This window comes from Helicoverpa armigera, chromosome 2 (genome assembly GCF_030705265.1).
Source record: "Helicoverpa armigera isolate CAAS_96S chromosome 2, ASM3070526v1, whole genome shotgun sequence".
Lineage (NCBI taxonomy): Eukaryota > Metazoa > Arthropoda > Insecta > Lepidoptera > Noctuidae > Helicoverpa > Helicoverpa armigera.
Window position 1 is genome coordinate 11794209 of NC_087121.1, and position 19256 is coordinate 11813464.

General features: G+C 37.8%; 5 protein-coding genes across 5 annotated transcripts; 2 read left to right on the forward strand and 3 right to left on the reverse strand.

Annotated features, from left to right (window-relative positions):
- Window positions 1-196: 196 nt before the first annotated feature.
- Window positions 197-7248, reverse strand: LOC135118339 (dynein axonemal assembly factor 5-like). Its single transcript, XM_064040076.1, has 12 exons — window positions 6483-7248; window positions 6107-6290; window positions 5573-5790; window positions 4946-5103; window positions 4432-4635; window positions 3921-4071; window positions 3298-3462; window positions 2745-2936; window positions 2209-2366; window positions 1736-1928; window positions 1195-1386; window positions 197-712 (listed from the first exon to the last, which is right to left on the reverse strand). The coding sequence occupies exons 1-12, from the start codon at window positions 7117-7119 to the stop codon at window positions 585-587; spliced, it is 2580 nt and encodes an 859-aa protein (XP_063896146.1). The 5' UTR covers window positions 7120-7248; the 3' UTR covers window positions 197-584.
- A 343-nt stretch (window positions 7249-7591) lies between these two features.
- Window positions 7592-9232, forward strand: LOC110378945 (mesencephalic astrocyte-derived neurotrophic factor homolog). The gene is made up of 2 exons (XM_021338410.3): window positions 7592-8297; window positions 9053-9232. Exon 1 carries the CDS (start codon window positions 7754-7756, stop codon window positions 8273-8275), a length of 522 nt encoding a protein of 173 aa, XP_021194085.1. The 5' UTR covers window positions 7592-7753; the 3' UTR covers window positions 8276-8297; window positions 9053-9232.
- Window positions 9233-9580: 348 nt separating this feature from the next.
- Window positions 9581-10981, reverse strand: LOC135118340 (putative ATP synthase subunit f, mitochondrial). The gene is made up of 4 exons (XM_064040088.1): window positions 10820-10981; window positions 10643-10741; window positions 9989-10105; window positions 9581-9724 (listed from the first exon to the last, which is right to left on the reverse strand). Exons 1-4 carry the CDS (start codon window positions 10896-10898, stop codon window positions 9696-9698), a joined length of 324 nt encoding a protein of 107 aa, XP_063896158.1. The 5' UTR covers window positions 10899-10981; the 3' UTR covers window positions 9581-9695.
- Window positions 10982-11201: 220 nt separating this feature from the next.
- LOC110377787 (26S proteasome non-ATPase regulatory subunit 4) lies at window positions 11202-12659 on the forward strand. Its single transcript, XM_021336808.3, has one exon. The coding sequence runs from the start codon at window positions 11305-11307 to the stop codon at window positions 12403-12405; it is 1101 nt and encodes a 366-aa protein (XP_021192483.1). The 5' UTR covers window positions 11202-11304; the 3' UTR covers window positions 12406-12659.
- On the reverse strand, window positions 11827-19185 carry LOC110378287 (uncharacterized). The gene is made up of 16 exons (XM_064041529.1): window positions 19173-19185; window positions 18902-19012; window positions 18339-18464; window positions 17915-18001; window positions 17552-17635; window positions 17036-17140; window positions 16544-16660; window positions 16139-16216; window positions 15650-15715; window positions 15115-15222; window positions 14768-14863; window positions 14561-14635; window positions 14416-14475; window positions 13878-13985; window positions 12679-12792; window positions 11827-12580 (listed from the first exon to the last, which is right to left on the reverse strand). The coding sequence occupies exons 1-16, from the start codon at window positions 19183-19185 to the stop codon at window positions 12537-12539; spliced, it is 1392 nt and encodes a 463-aa protein (XP_063897599.1). The 3' UTR covers window positions 11827-12536.
- Window positions 19186-19256: the final 71 nt, after the last annotated feature.

Consider the following 19256-nt stretch of genomic DNA (forward strand, 5'->3'; position numbering starts at 1 on the left):
CTCGGAGGATGATGATGATGAGCGGTCTTTTAGCTTTGAAAATTAAAACTTGCAAGCAACATTAGCCTTCGTTGGTTTGCAAATTCAATTATTTTTATTAGAAATCTATTTATACGCGATGTCGTTGCAGCTGCTTTCATTTAAGTAAAAATTTTAAGCTCCCACCCACCAGTTTGTAAAAATCAAACCACAGTCATTTTATAATTTATTTTATTGCACGTAAAATTAAATATTTATGCATTTTCACATCAAGCGAACACGCTTTGTTTAGAAACAAAATTAAATTAAACCTAATTCATTCAACTCACAATTAAAATAACATTACGCTAAGGCACATTTCATAAAAACTGCAGCTAGAATAAAACACCGACTAGCTAGCTGCACCTTTTTAAGGCTTCTATTCTGTACACAAATAACCTACTGAAGGACTTTTTGAGGAAACATAAAGTACATAAAACAATACCATTGCGTGTGAGAACGCATATTCCTTCCAGTTCAGAATCGATTTAATCTATAAAACCATTATCGATTCGAATTTCAACAGTCGGCAGTAATGGTTATCGTGTACCAGAATCATTTTATTCTTACAATATTTTTTCAATATGACTAGACAATTTTTCATACGCCATTTTATTTCTGTAAAGATGTATATTGGCCTTAACCTTCTTCATGAGAGTGCGCGGGTCTATGTCGCTGAGCTTGATCAGTGCCTCTGAAACAAGAACACAATTTTGAAAAAATACTCCTTTCAACTCTCCATCTTTATCATCACACTATTTAGTACTAGCTTCCACCGGCGCTTTCACACGCGTTAGAGCTATTATCTATCATGACTTCCTCCATAAGTTGAAATCTATTCTGAGAAAGATTTTTGAAATCTATTCTGAGGAACTTACCAAGCATCTGTTTCCTAAAGGCCTCGTCAGCATCATCGAGGTGTATGAGCATAGCGCTGTATAAAGCATCGATATGGGCCCCGTATAGCGTCGTATCGTAAGGGTCAACACTGTCACTAAAGAGTTACCTATTCATAGACCAGACTCACCAAGCATCTGTTTCCTAAAGGCCTCGTCAGCATCATCGAGGTGTATCAGCATGGCGCTGTACAGAGCATCGATATGGGCCCCGTATAGCGTCGTATCGTAAGGGTCAACACTATCACTAAAGAGTTACCTATTCATAGACCAGACTCACCAAGCATCTGTTTCCTAAAGGCCTCGTCAGCATCATCGAGGTGTATCAGCATGGCGCTGTATAAAGCATCGATATGGGCCCCGTAAAGCGTCGTATCGTAAGGGTCGGGACGGTAGCTGAAGAGAGTCACTAGTGTTTGTACGGCGTATGAGCGGACCTTGTCGCTGCTGTCGTCTAGACGTTTTAGTACCACTGGGGAAATATACAAAGTTAGAAAGCAGGAAATTCTTGGTGGCCTACTGTTTGAAGAATCTGATTTTCAAACACTGGTATGCGGATCGGCATGCAAATAGCAATGTAATTTTCTACTTTATATTTGTGTCTTGGAAATCGAGGACTGGGTAAATATAGTACTTTAAAAAGAATTTCTTAATTTAGTATATTTAATTTGATGGTTAAATACATAAATATATTATAAAATATACCTACATGTTTGAAACTAAAATATCAAAATAGACAAAGGTTAACCTGACCAAAAATATAGAGCATCCAATTGGCCCAACTCAAAACATATTTTTTACTTTAGCAAAAATAAACTTACCAAAATACAGCTTATGCAGTGTCTCAGCAGTGAAACATCCCCGCTGACCAGCTAACACAGCTAGACAGCACACAGCACGCAATGTGTGCTGTCGCGTCAACGTCGAGTTGTCATCTGCGAGTCCCACTAGAAGTGGTACTATTTGCTCCAAGAATGGCTCTAAAGAGTCTTTAGTTGGGAAGAGGTTTACCACCTGCGGAAAGTTAATTAATGCGCTTTGAATATTGATTAAAGTGTAAATTAAAGTTTCCATAGATAGAAGGACAAGTTAATCTAAATAAAAACTACTCGTACCAGAGAGATGGTATCAATACCTAAATGAGGAATGAAACTTTGATGGTTTATAAAAATTGAAAAAATATTTGAGTGAATAAATAATGGAAATCGGTAGACCAATAAGGGGGATACAAGGGCGATACACTTATATTTAAAGAGATTTAGAAAGAAAGACCTATATAAAATGTGTTATTTACCTTATCATCCTTATCGCCGTCGCCTCCCTTATCCGTGGTCAATATTTCTTCATTATAAGGGTTTTCCTGCAGCGCCGAGCAGAGGCAGGCGACAGCCGCGGTACGTATGGCCTCCGCGGTACGGCCGGCGCACCACACCAAATTCGGCATTATTACCTCTGCGTTAAGGATGAAAATGTAAATGTAAACTTTGTATGTATTTTTAACTTCTTAAATAAAAAATATATTGGTGGGTCTAGGATGCACTAGACATGAAATATTGAGAAGTGCAGCGGTAAGACAGGTTTTTTAAATGGGGTGTCCCATTCAAGAAATAGTCAGTAACAGAAAATCGACAACAGCAAGTCTGACTCTGTCAACTTCTTTTTTAGTAAATTTCAATTAGGTATCTGAAAATATGTATTCCTTTCTACCAACTAACTAGTGCTGCTAAGCTGAATTATCTTTTTAAAAGGATTAGGTATTTTGTAAGCTAGGGAATCAAAGACAGGTCTCCTTTGGTCTTCAGTAAATTCCCAGCACGTCGAAGAACGTACCTTCAATGACAATCTTGAGGAAAGCCTCCAACTTGTCAGTATCACAGGTCCTGAAGTTGGTGTCTTTCTTCAGCAGCACGGTGGACAAACAGGTGAAGATCTTGAGTTTCACCTCCGGGTCCACTTTAGGAGTCGCCAAGCATTCCTTTAGGAGGGGCGCGATCAGGTGCAGTTGGCCACCCATTGCGGATCCTGAAAGTAAGCAAAATAAAGCGAAGTCAATCACGACTACATTATCAAGTGTACCTAGATGCTTAGTTTAAGGAGTTTTCAGGACACGATTTTGATGATAATTTTTCGAATACTAAATATTGAGAAAGTGACGGTGTTGATTGCAAAGCGTTTACTGAGTTACTTGCATGCCATTTTAAAGATTGAAGAATTTTTAAGACCCATTGAAAATCATTAGGTACTTCTCATAATAGATACACATCTAGCGATAAACCTCACCAAACCAGGACATTTAATTTGCAAATATTCCCGAAAACCACAGTCGAAATTCAAAACAGCAAAATGTAAAAAAAAAACGTCATCAAGAAGGTTATATTCTCACCAGTATGCAACATAGTGCACTCCAGCAGACACTTGTCCGGTGACAGTTGTGTCCAAGTCAGCGCGTCGCTTGTGATGCCTCCCAGTACCTTACCAATGTGCTTCTCGTATAGACTGGTGAGGGTCTTGCCGCATTTCTCTGCGTAACGTAACTTGTCTAGGTTTGCTGGAAATTGAGGATGCCGTTGACCACATTTGTTTTAACTTTAATGGGTCTATTAAGAAGATGGGTCTATTAGTCTATCAATGTGTCCAGAGCATCATCTAGGTATGTTCATACCAACTTTTATCATATTGTTTGTTGTATTAGTTAGTGATAAAGTAGATTTTAACTGTCTCTCAGATTATCAGATATCTCTATCGAATCTATCGTTTCAGCCGAATGACGTCCACAGTTAGACAAAGGCCTCTTCCAAAGTTCGAAACTTGGCACGGTCTTCGGCAACCCGCATTCACTGCTTCTTACTGAGTTACCTATCTCTACACTACTCAATTTATTTAAGCAAAACTTTCATTCTCATTTGAACCCCCTTGAGTTTCAATTTCCCTAGTTTACTGAAAGTTTTTATCCGACTTGTATGACTGTTTTCAACTGCCCTATCTAGAAAAGTAAATATTACTTACACAGCGCCATAAACTGTATCTTATTATCGAAGGGCATGGCGTACACAGAGAAGATGATAGTGAACAGGTCTTCTGAGACCGTAGCGCAAGCCTCGCCGCACACATCCAGCAGGGCTTCGCATGTATATAGGAGATTCGTTTGGTATTTCGGCTGGAATTGATTTCTTTTTAGTAATGGTGAAGAAGTAAAGTTATTGAATGTAGAAGAAACTTCTTTGGTGCTAATAATATTTTCCTGAAGAATGGGTGTCCCCAGTTTAAGAGGTTTACATTTTATCAGTAAGACTAATATTGCTGATTCTCTGTTTTTACCACGTAAATTGACCAAGTCAAACAAACAAGAGCAGATTGAAAAACAAGAGTTCAATAAGACTTCAAAGCAAGACCTTAGCTGGGACTTAATTTTCAATACAGACTTTGAAGGGGCACAAAAAATGTAAGTTTCCTTCGGAAGTCTCTATCTATTAATATATACTACAAATATAGCCCGTAACATCATAATTCCACCTACCTTCCTAGTCCTGCATCTATCAGGATCAGCAGCCTCTCTACAAAGCTCTACCAAGACCTTCTCCTGGAGCAGTTCTGGGCGGGAACCCTTGATGATGTTGGCTATAACAAGCAGCGCCGCCCAAGAGTCTACCTCGGCTTCGAGGAGTGGCCACCAAGTGGTGGGCGTTATGAAGTAGCCGAATAACTCGGCTGCACGTTTTATCTGTTGAGATGAGGTTAAAAGAGGGCTTTATAAGGAATTGGGTCTTTAAAAGGATCGATGGATGCTATAATTAATTATAATTAAAGACTTGAAAACTACGAAAGTGCTATACTTTGATTTTAATTGGCTCTCTGTCGACTATGACTTACTTCTATTGTTTAGTTTTTGTTTAGCTGTAAGTCCTCCATAAATAAATAAATTTAACCAGACTGGCACTGAAAGAGTAATTGAAGCTATTTTGGGAGAGATACCTATGATAAGATGCAATGAATAACATAAAGAGGGTATAATTTGCAAAAGGTCTCCTCACCTCAAGAATAACCCTAGGATCTTCATCAGTGGCGCCTCGGAGCATAGCTCTGACAATAGCGTTGGCGTGCTGAGTGGAACCTTCTTCCGCACATAGAATCAACCAGCATAGGAGCTGGGAGACACGGAGTCGGGCGTCAGCTTGCCAGCCATCCATTTCTGAGGAGTTACCATGTTAGAAGATCATTCGTACTTTGAGAGGAGGTGACGAGAGGAGATGGTACCCAAGGGGGGTTCGTCTGAGTACCTAACTCCTTATCTCTTTCTTATGGTTTCGTAAAACCCCCCAACAATTAATTTTCCTTAAATTCCGATAACAGCACCTAGTAGGTAGTTTACAGGTCACATACAAATACCTAAAGCTTCGTAAGCTGTAGAGAGAGAGAGAGAGCAGAAAAAATATGATAGACGGGATATCCTTTTTTCCCTGAGAATGGAGAACAGTAGGATATCAGAATCGACAAAAGAATGCTCTGCTGGCCTAGCATAAAAGCAAACACTGAAAAGCAAAAAAAAACTATTCTTAAGTGCATCGGCCTAGAAGTCGGTGGCGAAATAAACTTCAGTACATCCATTAGTTAGTGGTACTGATCGTTAAATTCTTGTCTCGACGTCTCGATACTCTTACCTTTCCCAATAGCTGGTACAATCTTGCCAATATTGCTTTGCACCAGCGACCTGCAGCCGAAGTTAGGTCTCTTCACATCAGGATAGTGGGTTGGGACGTCTTTCAGGAAATCCGTCTTCTTCTTGAAGTCTTCCTCGTTCTCCTCCATGTACTGAATGCCTATGTCATTCCAGAGACTTGTGGCGGTGTTTCTTATGTCCTCCATTACGTCGCTTAGGCTGAAATATTATTATAACGATAATACCTACTGCTCGATAGCGATAAAACCCACTGGCGCAATGATCGCCAAGCCTACTGACTGAATTTGCAGGGGCCGATTACCAGTATAGTCGATATTTGTGTGATGTGCATGTTTGTTAGCTGTTTTTGCTATGGCTTTTATAGATAGCATTTCTGTAACACAGAACAGACCCCAGGTATACTGATTTCCTCAGCACCTACTGAGCTAGTGACTATCATCCCTTGGCCTTATCTTATTTCAATTTGCAAAACCGAAGAAGCAGGTAAGTAAGCTTAGCCAAAACTGAACCTTACCTCGTCAACAACAAGGGTATCATGCGATGCCAGAAGGAGTATCTATCTCTATAGCTGAGCATCCAGTTTCCCACTTCCAGGGTGACCTGCATTCTGACCAGATTGTTCTCATCGAACAGTTTCTCAGCCATGGGAGTGATGGACAGCTCGAAGCACTTCGCATCACCTGCTAGAACTACTGCTCCTGTAACATAGGCAATGCAAAATGGTATAGTTACCTTAACAGAGAAAATGTATTTGAGAGAGATTTAAGAAATTTGTTTGTACTCTTTCCTTAAAAGCAGGGTATGCTGAAATGCATGGCAATGTGATGCTAGGATGTCCAGGTTAATTATGATGTAAATATATAGTAACAACAGTAAGATAAAAATATTACCAATAGCTCTAATAGCAGCAACTCGAACTCTGAAGTGTTGATGTGCAAAATTAGACAGAATTGGTTTGACATAACTTGATGATTGGAAATGGAAGTCTCTTTGTAAGACCTTTGTCATCATAATAATACATTCGCAGGCCTCAAGCTTCACTTTTGGAAACGGATCAGTCACGGTTTTAGTTAAAATGCTGGTGAAGTCATTAATGAATGGACTCAGCAAGTAAGACACTTTATACTTGTCTAATATCTTATGCACCAGTTCAATGAGGACTAAGCGGATCTCTTCAGAGTCTTCTACGATCTCTGGGCAGCCTATACGACGGACTATCACCGGTAGGATGTACGTCAAGTAGTAGTCGTTCAGTGGTAACTTCTCGATGAAGTTCGATATTATCAACGCTGAGGTTTCTCGACAGCCCTCAGAGGCATCGGAAAAGCTTTTCAAGACGTAAGCATATACTTCAGGGAATACCACAGTGAGGTCGCAGTCCTTGTTAGCAGGAGTTTCAAATATCTCTTCATTAATTTTAACCAGAGCCTGCTTTCGAGCCATTTTTGACTCGCTCTGCAATGCAGTAATATAGACCTCCAAAGCAGCTCGTGGATTATCCATCAGCGAAGGTTTTATTTCACCCATTTTGTAGATATTTTAACTCGATGACCGCAAAATCAAAAATATCGACAAAACAAAAATGAAATATTGATAAACAAAATTTTGTTTCCATGACGACTACGAAGACATTGACATGAAATTGACAATGTCATGATAAAGGAAAAGACAATTATGGAGACGAACGACGAACTAAATCAATATACGAAATCGACTGAAATTGGTTAGATTATTTGATTGTAAATATATTTTTGTAACGTGGTACGTGTGTTTTAAGCTAACCAAAAGATTTTTATATATATGATATGATTTTTTTATCTGAAATACACACGTTTTACCTATACATACTTCACTAAAAGTAACTTCAAACATATCTAAATGGATTAATGGACAAGATTTTCATTTAGTCGATTTATATTGCTTAAAATACACAATCGACTATTCATAGATAAGAAAAATCTAATCATCTCTAGCATGCCAACAACGTGCACCAATCACAGCTCGCCAAGTAAAGCTGTCAACGTTTTCATTTCCATGAATGGACGAGATTCTTCTATCACTTTAAATTTCGTACTATTTCTATTTATTCTGTTACAAGTTACGGTATACGTAGCAGCTGGAGTTAAATTTAGCGTAGCCCGTTATCAAATATTAGTGCAAAATGTATAAATTAAGTGTGTTTCATTTATTATTCATCGCGGCAATCGTGCAGGTATCGCTTGCACTGAAGGAAGGCGAATGTGAAGTTTGTATTAAAACTGTGGAGAAATTCGCAGCCACGTTAACAGACGATGTCAAGAAGAACCCCAAATCAATCGAAACTGAGTTCAAGAAGTTTTGTAAAGGTTCCAAGAATAAAGAGAACAGATTTTGTTACTACTTAGGCGGCCTAGAGGAGTCCGCCACCGGCATCCTGGGTGAGCTCTCGAAGCCGCTCAGTTGGTCCATGCCCGCTGACAAGATCTGTGAGAAGTTGAGGAAGAAGGACGCACAGATCTGCGACCTCAGATTTGACAAACAGATTGACTTGAACAATGTTGACCTGAAGAAACTCAAAGTACGAGATCTGAAGAAGATTCTGAACGACTGGGATGAGGTCTGCGACGGCTGCATCGAGAAGACTGACTTCATCAAGAGAATAGAGGAGCTAAAACCCAAGTACATGGGCAAAACTGAATTGTAAAATAGCTCAATTCTAATTTTAGGTAAGGTTATCCACATATGGTGATATTAATTTTCTAACTACTTTTACCATGTCGAATTAGTCACTGTAGCTAATTTAGTAATTGAATTTTGCATGTGGGAAATGATGCAATTTATATGAATAAAATATTCCAATGAGAATATTTTAAGATTGTCAAAGAGTAAAAAGGTCAATAACCCTATTAGCAATATCATTACCAAATACATGCAAATGAAAAATAATAACAAAACTGCTCCTGTTGCTAACAGTCAATATTATTTAAAATGTGCCTATTTATTGAATAGCTTAAATAAATGGTATATTTAAAAAGATCTTTGGTTCTACTATAGATCCTGATATTTTAAACCATTTGGAAACATTCAAATCTATACCTGGTCCCTTTTCTAGAACACTATCATCAGAAAACCATATCTGACCTGCATGTTAACCTTTAGTTTACACCCACGCATGAGTCATAGATACACCTACTTAATTTTACTATAAATTGTTTAAAAGTTACATGTAATTAAGTTGTTGAACCACCCTTGTATTAGGATGATGAAATCTCTACTCTATAGAGGTCCTACTCTTGATTTATAGCAATTGTATACATACTTTGTGATTAATTGACCCATAACATAGAGCTTGAATGTTTTGAATATAGCTACAATTATAAAATTTAGGAAACCTTATAGTAAGCAAACAACTAAGTTCTAGCCTACCCTGTTAACTAAACCAGAATATATTTTTTTATTCAAATATGTGTTTATGTTTCAGATTAATTCATGGGACACTAATGTGATAATACATCTGAGCAACAAGCGATGTGTGCCGTGCCTGCCGCGGTAGAGATCAACAGACTTTTGCATTTGACGAACTTTGCAAGCCGAGTGTCTGGAGTGTGCATGTGTTGAATAAATTATTATTGCTATAAGTAATTAAAGATATTTTTTTCAAGTCATCTGGTTTAATTTTTATTTGTGTTTTAAAATGTGTACAAACAATTTACTACATTATTCTTCAAATTGTCCTTACTCAGATATTTATTTTTCTTTTTTTTTGTTGGCACCTCTATATAATTTATTTCCTTTGCATTTATTGGAGTGTATCTGCCTACTAATCATGTAACCATGTGCTACAAATCTTGTATGCACTTACATATCTTGAGTCTTAAATAAAAGAACTGTTAACTTTTAGTTTGAGTAGAGTAGAGAATTAAAGAAATGACTTAATCAAAGCTACCTGTCTTGATTATGCATTTTGCCCTCTCCTGCAGGATTCTTAGAAGAAAATAAAACATTGACAAATGTTTCACACTAATAGCTTTATTGCAAGTATGTAAGATCTAGCACATACATTTAACATAACATTTTTGAATACATAAATTACATGCATTTGATGGCATTGAGAGGGTTCCAGATTAGTGGTATTTGTAGTTCCTGTGGTGCTCTGAAAATAGAAATAAGCATGTTAAAAAAGTTTTGTTAGTTTTCTATAACTAATGAATCAATCTCTATAAACTTCTTGATAAATGCCCAATTTCAGTACAATTTACAGTATTTACTTGTTTTATCCATTGTCAGTGTGAGTCCCTTGCATCTAAAACCTCAATTTTATAATACCTTCAGAGTTGAGCACACATTACAACATGCATTATTGTATGTCAGTATAAACAGTCTGTCCTGATGTTATTGCTTGCCCCAGTATACTTACTCATCTTTCCGTAGTTGATAACATAGAAGAAAGTCATGCTGCCCACCAGCAGCTGCAAGAAGGGAGCGATGCCCACCTTCTTAGGCTGCACATACTTGTGCTGCCACCTCCACCAAGCTGAAATAATTGCATAGGTACTTCTTAGTGCAACCTTATTTTAACAATAACTTCCCCGTTGTTTACAATGTTAATTGAAAGTGACTACGTAACAAAATAATTTGAAATATAGATGTATGTTGGAAATTGAGAGTTAATTACTTAACATTAAGTTTAAACCATAATAAAAAGTTTATTAAGACAATTCAATATTTTTACATAATTGGTTGCTTTTCTTCTCAGCTTACAATGTTATCGATAAACACAAATATAATGTTACTCAGAACATGGCAGGGTAATTTTCTAATGTAAATGATATTGATCTGATCATCTTAGAATATGTGGGTACTGCATTCCTGTTAAAAATTCTCAAAGTAAGGTACAAATTTTACACAGGTACATTGCCTACTTTGTCACTGCAGACAAGATTGACTACCTACATATGCGTTTTTTATTTAGTTTAAAACTGACCCAGCAGTACCTCCAAATGATTGATATCTACAATACACCTATAACCTCAAAGTTCACATATAAATATGTATGGAACCAGTTTCTTACCTCGGCTGAATACGCCAGCGAGAGCCTGGGGCGACTTATTCCTGCGTGCGAACCAGGATCCAAGTTCACTGATTTTTACCTGACCGAACGGAGTATCAGCTGAAAACGAGAAAGAAAATTACATAATCGAAAATGGTAAATTGAAGGGCGACATTGTTTATCGAGAAGAATACTTACGTTTGCCATAATAACGGGCTGGGTCATAAGGCCCGTGGACTGAGGGGTTATATTCCTTGGGATAATCACCGAAACCCATGATTCTTGGGGTTTGGACCAAATTTTACGGAATGAAATTGACCTCGGATTTCGGTTTTCAGTCAATCTGTCAAATTGTCAACCATAGACAATTTAGAACTTGGTTTACAAAGTTTATCGATTTTTCTCAGGTTAGCTGAGGATCTTGAAATTATATTCTTAATTCTTCAATTCTTAATATTGACTTTCTTTGTTTCATTAACAAATTATTCTTGAAACAATTTTTTTATGTCTATTTGTCTTTTAGCAAACAAAATTATCATAACTTGAATTCATTATCTGTGGCTCTAACCATCCATCTCTATCTTTCAAAATTTGCTAGTCTATGATTATACAGCAGATTTCATTCTTTGTGAGGTGTCCGCAATTTGTTTATTTCCTAAAAAGTCGCTGAATAATCAAGCAAAATGGTCTTAGAAAGTACTATGATTTGTGTGGACAACAGTGACTATATGAGAAATGGAGATTTCTTACCCACTCGGCTGCAGGCTCAGCAAGATGCCGTAAACTTGGTATGTCATTCTAAAACACGGTCAAATCCTGAAAATAATGTGGGTTTATTGACGCTAGCGAATGTAGAGGTGCTGGCTACACTAACTAGCGATGTCGGGCGTATAATGTCCAAGTTACACCGCGTTCAGCCCAACGGTAACATCAACCTACTAACTGGCATCAGGATTGCTCACTTAGCGCTGAAACATCGCCAGGGAAAGAACCATAAGATGCGCATCGTAGTGTTCGTCGGCTCTCCGGTAGAGCTCGATGAGAAAGAATTAGTGAAACTAGCTAAAAGGCTGAAGAAAGAGAAGGTAAACTGCGACGTGGTCTCATTTGGCGAGGATGCCGACAACAACCCTCTTCTGACCACATTTGTTAACACTTTGAACGGTAAAGACAGCAACACTGGAGGCAGCCACCTAGTGTCTGTCCCCGCTGGTGGGTGCGTGGTACTCTCTGAAGCTTTGATTTCCAGCCCATTGATTGGTGGCGATGGAGCAGGACCATCTGGCTCAGGCTTGTCACCATTTGAATTTGGTGTCGATCCAAATGAAGATCCTGAACTTGCACTTGCCCTGCGTGTCTCTATGGAAGAGCAAAGACAACGCCAGGAGGAGGAGTCACGCCGCCAACAAACTACTACTGAAGGAGATGCAAGCAAGCCTGGGGAACCAGAAAACACTGGCATGGAGAGGGCTTTAGCCATGTCCCTTGGTCATGAAGCTATGGAGTTATCTGAGGAAGAGCAGATTGCTCTTGCCATGCAAATGAGCATGCAACAAGAGGCTCCAGCAGCTGAAGAGAGCATGGATGTCTCGGAAGAGTATGCTGAAGTCATGAATGACCCAGCATTCCTCCAAAGTGTACTGGAAAATCTGCCAGGAGTTGATCCTCAGAGTGAAGCCATTCGCAATGCTATGTCGACCATCAAAAAAGACAAGGATGAGAAAGATGACAAAGATCAAAAAGATAAGGATAGCAAAGGATCAGGTGGTTCTAGCTCCAAGTAAAGACGGCATGATTTTTCAATTTTTTTAATTGACATTATGCTCGTAAACTTTAACATTAGACTCCACACTGCAGTGTTACTACCACTTTAAATTTATAAAATACAGATTGTTTATAATATAAAAAAAAGTGTTTATTTCCATGATATCCAGTTCAAACCTTCAATTTTGTCGTACTCTGAAAATTAATATTATCAAATTAGAATAAATATTTGTAATGAAAGTTTAAGGTAATTAAATGTTTTGGCTTTCTAAAACATTGTCTTTGATACATACTTGAATCATTCCAAAATCGTTTACTTTGGAACTTTTTTTTTATTTCTAGCAGTTGCTGTCTTCTTAATTCGTCATCGAATTTGTTTACTGATGGTCTATCTATTTTTTCTTCACCTAAAATTAGACAGAATGTTAGTGGAGTAAGATAAATATGTGAAATTGCATAAGTAAGTGTTCTATTTTACCTTGTGTGAAATTGGACTGGATTCCTTTAGCTACAAACATCCATTAGACAAATCAATAATCAGTCACTCTTGCAAATGAATAGGAATGCAGACCAATCCCAGTTTTCACTAAAATAATAGAAACATATTATAAATGGAACTATTCAGGAAATCAGAATTAGGTAGTAGTATGGGCAATTCAAAAGTGTACTAACCCACATTTAACTTATGACCCTTTTTAATACTATTTAAAAATCATTATCATCCAAGCAATGAGATATATTTTCTTGTTTCATAAGTGAAATCGGGGGCGCGGCTTACCTAGAAATGTACAAATGCAAGGTGTGTATTTGGCCATAAATGAAAAAAAAGAACATTAAAATGTGGGTTGGGACACTTTTGTGCAGACAGCCCCATTTATTGGTAACACATTTTATAGAATTCTTATACCGGCGGTTGAACATGGTTTCATGTTAATATCCTGAGGCTTTTTGTTTAACAATAGATATGAGCTCTTTATATCTTCTAATTGAGGTCTGAAACTTCTATTGCTGTAGCCAGGTGCTGAAAAATCGTAAAATGAGTCAATCATTTTGAATTTAGTATAACTGCATGTGAAGTAAAATTATTTATTTTTTATTCTCATTGCTAGAAGAGTGATTTAATTAAATAAATGTCCTAAAATTGTATTTATTTAATTTACCTAGACAACAAAGGAACATTAAACAGTTACAATTTTAAATTAACGGTACTCGCCTACCCGACACCTTGCAAATGTGTTAACGATTGCGTTATTATGTACTTTTACCTGTTCTGATTTCTGAATACTACCATTTAACTACTATACTGCACTTTTCAAAAAGATTGGGACGACGCATCCTCTTTCTATCGGCGTGTTATAGATAGAGGTGATCTTTTGATCACCGAATTTCTTGGATCCACCAGTCTGGCCAAATACATGCGTCGTACCAATCTTATTCAAAAATCTTTGTGAAAGGATAGCCAAATTACATGTTTATAACATAAATAACTCACGGGCTGGCCTGGTCAGCGGTGGGACCCCGTATGGTTCCCTAGGCAACGACTTCATTTTGTCGACAGATGGGTTAACATCTTTGATCGATGTTGCTCTCCTCATTGGTTCTGAAAAAATATGTTTAACATGTCGTCAAGAAATCCATTTTAAGCCCGATTTTTATCGAAGCCTATTTCGCACACTTTGATGAATACTATTTTCTATCAAATTTTTACTATGTGCAGTTTCTTATGGAGTAATACTGGTACAGACACATTGCCATTTATATTTTTTTATATTTATTTTTTTTGACAGAGTAATGCCCGTTTTTACCAACAATCTCTTAACGTTTCCCTAACTAAGTGTCACTTAGAATAAGGACTCCCCCAATAATAAAGGTTATAAGGGGTACTTAAACTTTGGTGAAAACGAAATTCGTATTAAGTGTTCCCTAAATGCTCTTAGGGGATCCCTAAATTTGGTGGTGTGGTGGAGGTGTTTGTTGGTGAAAATGGGCATTAGTGCCCTAATTTTAAACTACTTAAGTACAATATTTACCACCATTTAGGAATCTTTTCGTAATTTTGCTCGGCGATCTTGATGGTATTTTGCTCATTTCTGTGAAAATAATTTTATGGGGTTTAATGTTAGTGGTACAAAATCTGGGATGGAAATACTGGCAATTATTTGTTGTTGGCAATACCTGGTGTCCAATGCTTGATAATTTTAGAGTCGTTGTACGGTGGCTTCATTTTACTAGCCGTAGCACTCATTAGGTCTGACAAAAGACAATTTATTATGGCAAACAAAAATATTTAACGCTTTTCGGGAGACGGCGTCGCTGCTCATTTTCAGATATCAAACGGAATGTGCCAATGCGTTCAGTCCAGGCAGAGATAAAAATAATTACCTTGGAAGTTACTTGATGTGCTGTTGAAAGACTTTTGTTTTCTAGCTGGACTTCTGCTATTAGATCGGTGAAGAGACGAGACGGAAGGTCGTAATGCTGGAAAGTTGAAACATGTTGAGAAAATGTACCTAAGTTCTAAGTTGCACTTCGGAGAGATGACTCGAGGCGACCACGCGCATACATGCTTATTGATTAATTTATCACAGTATGGAAATGTATGGGCTTACGTCTGTTATAGAACGCACAAAGGTTTGTTGCCATCCCTTTGAACATAATTAATTGTAAAGTTTCTGGCAATACTTAATGTTCCGTTGCGTACAAAAAGTTGAACTGAATTTCAGACTCACATTTAGCGCCGATATTGCTCCGCATGATGGGTATTTTAGTATCCGGATATACATTGGGATTAGTATTCGATGCCCGTAACTTGTTCCCGGATACAGAGGCCTTCGTTGCTGTCCAAAACAAAACGGCAAATACTATTACAGTGGCAAGCAAACTCCCTCCGGTACCCCAGCGGGGGTACACATACGCTGTGATGCGGGCCACGCGCCAAAATATTAAGTGTCCTAGCACGCTCGTGAGAACATCTAATTTATTAAGCGTTACTGAAATAGAACAGTCCAAATATCGCCTGTTAAACTGCTTACTTTTGTGTTTAACTAAATTAATGGAATCAAATGTTGTGCAGCTGTTGCATTGCAGCTGAGATAAAACATACGGTCCTCTGTGGCTAAACGATCGGGCAACAGTCGTTCAGCAGTTGGGCAGCAATGGCGCTAACGTCTGGCAATAGCTAAGGGGCATACGTTGACCATTGAGGGTTCAGGGACCTACATGCAACAGCACACAGCATTAGATAGAACGGAAGCTGTTACTCACGTAATTTGTTTCTGATCAAATCAGTTCGTTGCGGAGCACTTCGAGTAGAAGACTCTCTGTTTTCCGCTTGAAAAAATATTCCATTAATCAACAGAAATACGCAGTAGCGTCACATTCTAGTCAGTCTCTTATCACAGAGATATAGAATAACATGTTTAGAATTTGACAGTAAAAAATACTAATGACACTAAATAAAGACATGAGAAATGCTATAACAATCAAAAGCCGGACAACACAATGTGATATTTCAAGTGGGTCAGACAGAATCAACATACCTACCATAGAAGCATGATGGGTAACTACTTGACCTCTAACGTAAAAAAAGTTTTGCATCGAATTGCCCTATTACGAAAAGAAAGAAAAGCTGATATACTTGGCCTGGTTTTCTTGCGAAGGATTTCCGTAGCTTGTATGAGGGACAGGTCCTCAAAACCTAACATTGGCTTAAATGACAATTTTATATATAAACACTACTATATACTTATGTACCTTTCCATGCCCTAGTAGGGGATTTCGTGTGGTTTCCGATACTTGGCGTGCACCGGATATTCGGATCGGGGACACCGTCTAAAAAACATAAAGCAAACTCATGTCGAACAAACTGAATAATTATTAAACGCTAGCTGGTTCCTCCAGTTTCATCCGCGTCCCGTGGGAACTACTTTCTGTAACTGGATAATGTAATGTGTGCATGTCACTCGGGTAGGTAGCGTAGGTAGCGTAGCGGGTAGGTAGTTGTCACAAAATTATTTTTTCAAATCGGTCAAAGTAGTTTCGGAGCCTTTACATACAAACAAAAAACTTTATAATATTTAAGCAAACATTTGATAACAAATTTGTATTAGGCTAAATAAAACCTGAATTAAAGTAAATAAATTAGAAGGCATGTCTTACCAGCACTCAGCTGCGGCCAAGGCAGATCTCTTCTGAGTGTTAATCTTTTGTTGACTGGAGTTACGAGTGGCTTACCATATCCCGAATTGCCATCGCATCTAGAGTAACCATTAGCACCTATGATCAAAAACGGAAAAAGAATCAGAATTTTGAGGACACCACAGTACCTAAGATTATCAAGCAGGCCCGTAGCAAATATTAGGGCAGAATCCTGCAGTCTTATAAAGACAGAAACTTTCCTTCTGAAAATCGCTAGATCTGCCTTGGGCCCATAACAATCGCTGCTTTTGCTATAAATATGGATAATTGACAATGAAACCCATACATAAACCATGGTTGAATGAATCTTTTGGTTAGGGCCCAAGTTCAAAGACATTTTTTTTTTCTAAAAATAACCAGGTTTCCCTTTCAATTTTTGAATTCAACAAACTTTTTTAAGAATAATGTCGTTTACGAACTTGGAACTTAATCAGGCTTAATAATAATACTCACGAATATTCTTCTTACTGCCGATGCTCATGACATCAAGAAGCTCTTCAGGTGTCGACGAATATCCGGGGCCCACTGTACTCAAGGTTTTCGATTTAGCCGCTATCACTAATTGAACAACGATTATTTTAATAACTTTATTCGTTTAAAAACGAGTTGACATTGAAAACTTTTTTGAACATGTAATTTTTTTATTTATATGTTACATTTATAGCATAAACACGCCTCCAAACGTCAACTACATTAATCACATATTATAAGTACATACCTTGCAAATTAGTGTGATTAGATCATAATGGCATAATGGGAAGGTCAAATTTAAGGGTTGTAAAGTGTGTCTCCTCCCCACTCAGAGAGATTTAATGGTTACTTAAGCCATTCCTTAGTGAAGGATTTGTATGACATTCTGTCACTAAGGAGAGACTTAAGTAATCATTAAATGCCTCTGAGTGGAGAGGTCTGTCATGGCAAATACTCCAAATTAATAAAGATTATAAAATTAAAATAATTCGTACTTACAATCTATTATAGGACCAGAGGAAATGCTTGATGCTTTCACAGAAGGTATCGTGTCTCTACTGAAGTTTTCGCTCACAGAGCGGGCTGGCAACAACAAGAGAGAGTAGCAATAGTAAGAGAGGTATTTTTGAGGTAACAACTTCAAACCAGCAGGTCAAGTCAAGAGGTCCTATTGATAAAAATCCCATAGAGAAACTATAAGGCGGTTGAAATTAGGTACTATCTAATAAGATTTTCAATATGTAGATCCCTCGCTAGACTTTTGAATTAACACATTAGGAAGAAAGAATGATTTAAGTAATAAAATTAGGGCTAGGTTGGATCAACTGCCAGCAACCCAGTATAAATAAATTATGTATTTACGTGTTGAAGATAAATCCGCAGGTTTATCCTTATCGGTTGTTGCTTCTTGCCGGCCTTTTGAAGTCGGCCGCTCCTTGCTTTGTTGGCCTATGAACGCAAAATATTTCCAGTAGGTAAAGAAAAATATTACAATTATTTAAATTAGTACAAAAGTCATTTTTAATTTTTGAGAGGTGATCAGGTAAGCTACTATGAAAGGTCTTAATTAGATTGTGTTGTACAGCAAAACCGTGTCACTAAAATCAGGGTAGGTTAATCAGTCAGGTCAGTATTCAAAGAGACTGGCATGAAATACCTTACTATTTTGGAATAAGTCACCTGTGTCCTTTTCCCAGACCTATGTTGGGGTCAACTTTCAGCCTAACCGTCGGTAAGTGAAAAACACCTAATTTAGAAAGCTATATTATTATAGTAAATAACATACGCGAAGTACTTTGTGGGGCACTCTTCCGTGAAGCAGGTGAGCCGGACGTGGAGGCCGAGTTGCTTCGACTGCGCGGCCGCCGCACCGTGCCCGTCACCGTCATGCCTTTGATCTCTTGACGGAGCCCTGGATATATTGGGCATTGTTTTAGGAATATACAACTGACTTATAAATAAAACTACTTTTACGGATTTTTTCGCGGTTATTTTAATATTATTTAATCTCGACGGTCGGTTCCTTTATGCAGACTTCGGTACGGGCAGACTGCTACTTATTTATTTTTGGGGAAAGGTAAAATAGTACTCTTCAATTAACGACTGTCAAAAACATCTCATGTATTGATTCGTGGGCTTTTCATCATATTCATTCGTGGTATTATTATTCTACACAAAAATGTTGCTCGTTTGCAAGACTAAGCAACATTCATTAAAATAACTTCAGGAAATATTTTTGAACTAACAATCGAATTACCTACTTTAAAAAAAAGATGCAAAGAAGAGTATCAACTTTCATGCTGCAATGCAAGTGTTGCGCAACAGTCTCGCGAGTGTATCGCCACTTACGTGAGGCGTTGCTCTCCCTGTATCGCGCGTGTGGCTGTGGCGTGGCGGTGGCGGTGCGGCCGCCGGCCACGCGCCGCGTGCTGCTCACTTGCCGACTTTGCGGCGAAGTATCTAAAATACACGACTATCATTTACAATCAATTTTCCATGGCCTAAGGCATTGTCAAAAATAGTACCTATTTATAGTAAATAAATATTTTCGAAATTCGTTGTAACTTTGAAGTAAGAACTGATAAACATGCAAGAAGTCTGCTTATTCTAAGATTCTAACATCCTTCTGACATGGCTACTTTGGAATCGAAAAGTACTTTTATACTAGAATAAAATATAGGTATACTTACATAGTAAAATGCCT

Excerpts from the sequence above, each read along its gene's own strand:
- LOC110378945 (XM_021338410.3), top strand. The coding sequence starts at position 7,754 with ATGTATAAATTAAGTGTGTTTCATTTATTATTCATCGCGGCAATCGTG.
- LOC135118340 (XM_064040088.1), bottom strand. The coding sequence starts at position 10,898 with ATGGGTTTCGGTGATTATCCCAAGGAATATAACCCCTCAGTCCACGGG. Across the intron at positions 10,742-10,819 it reads AGCCCGTTATTATGGCAAAC|CTGATACTCCGTTCGGTCAG; the intron begins GTAAGTATTCTT and ends TCTCGTTTTCAG. Across the intron at positions 10,106-10,642 it reads CGCTGGCGTATTCAGCCGAG|CTTGGTGGAGGTGGCAGCAC; the intron begins GTAAGAAACTGG and ends CAATTATTTCAG.
- LOC135118339 (XM_064040076.1), bottom strand. The coding sequence starts at position 7,119 with ATGGGTGAAATAAAACCTTCGCTGATGGATAATCCACGAGCTGCTTTG. Across the intron at positions 6,291-6,482 it reads TGCTGCTATTAGAGCTATTG|GAGCAGTAGTTCTAGCAGGT; the intron begins GTAATATTTTTA and ends CCTATGTTACAG. Across the intron at positions 4,072-4,431 it reads ATAGATGCAGGACTAGGAAG|CCGAAATACCAAACGAATCT; the intron begins GTAGGTGGAATT and ends AATCAATTCCAG.
- LOC110378287 (XM_064041529.1), bottom strand. Across the intron at positions 18,465-18,901 it reads CAGGGAGAGCAACGCCTCAC|GGCTCCGTCAAGAGATCAAA; the intron begins GTAAGTGGCGAT and ends CAATATATCCAG. Across the intron at positions 12,581-12,678 it reads ACGATTTTGGAATGATTCAA|AGTACGACAAAATTGAAGGT; the intron begins GTATGTATCAAA and ends ATTAATTTTCAG.
- LOC110377787 (XM_021336808.3), top strand. The coding sequence starts at position 11,305 with ATGGTCTTAGAAAGTACTATGATTTGTGTGGACAACAGTGACTATATG.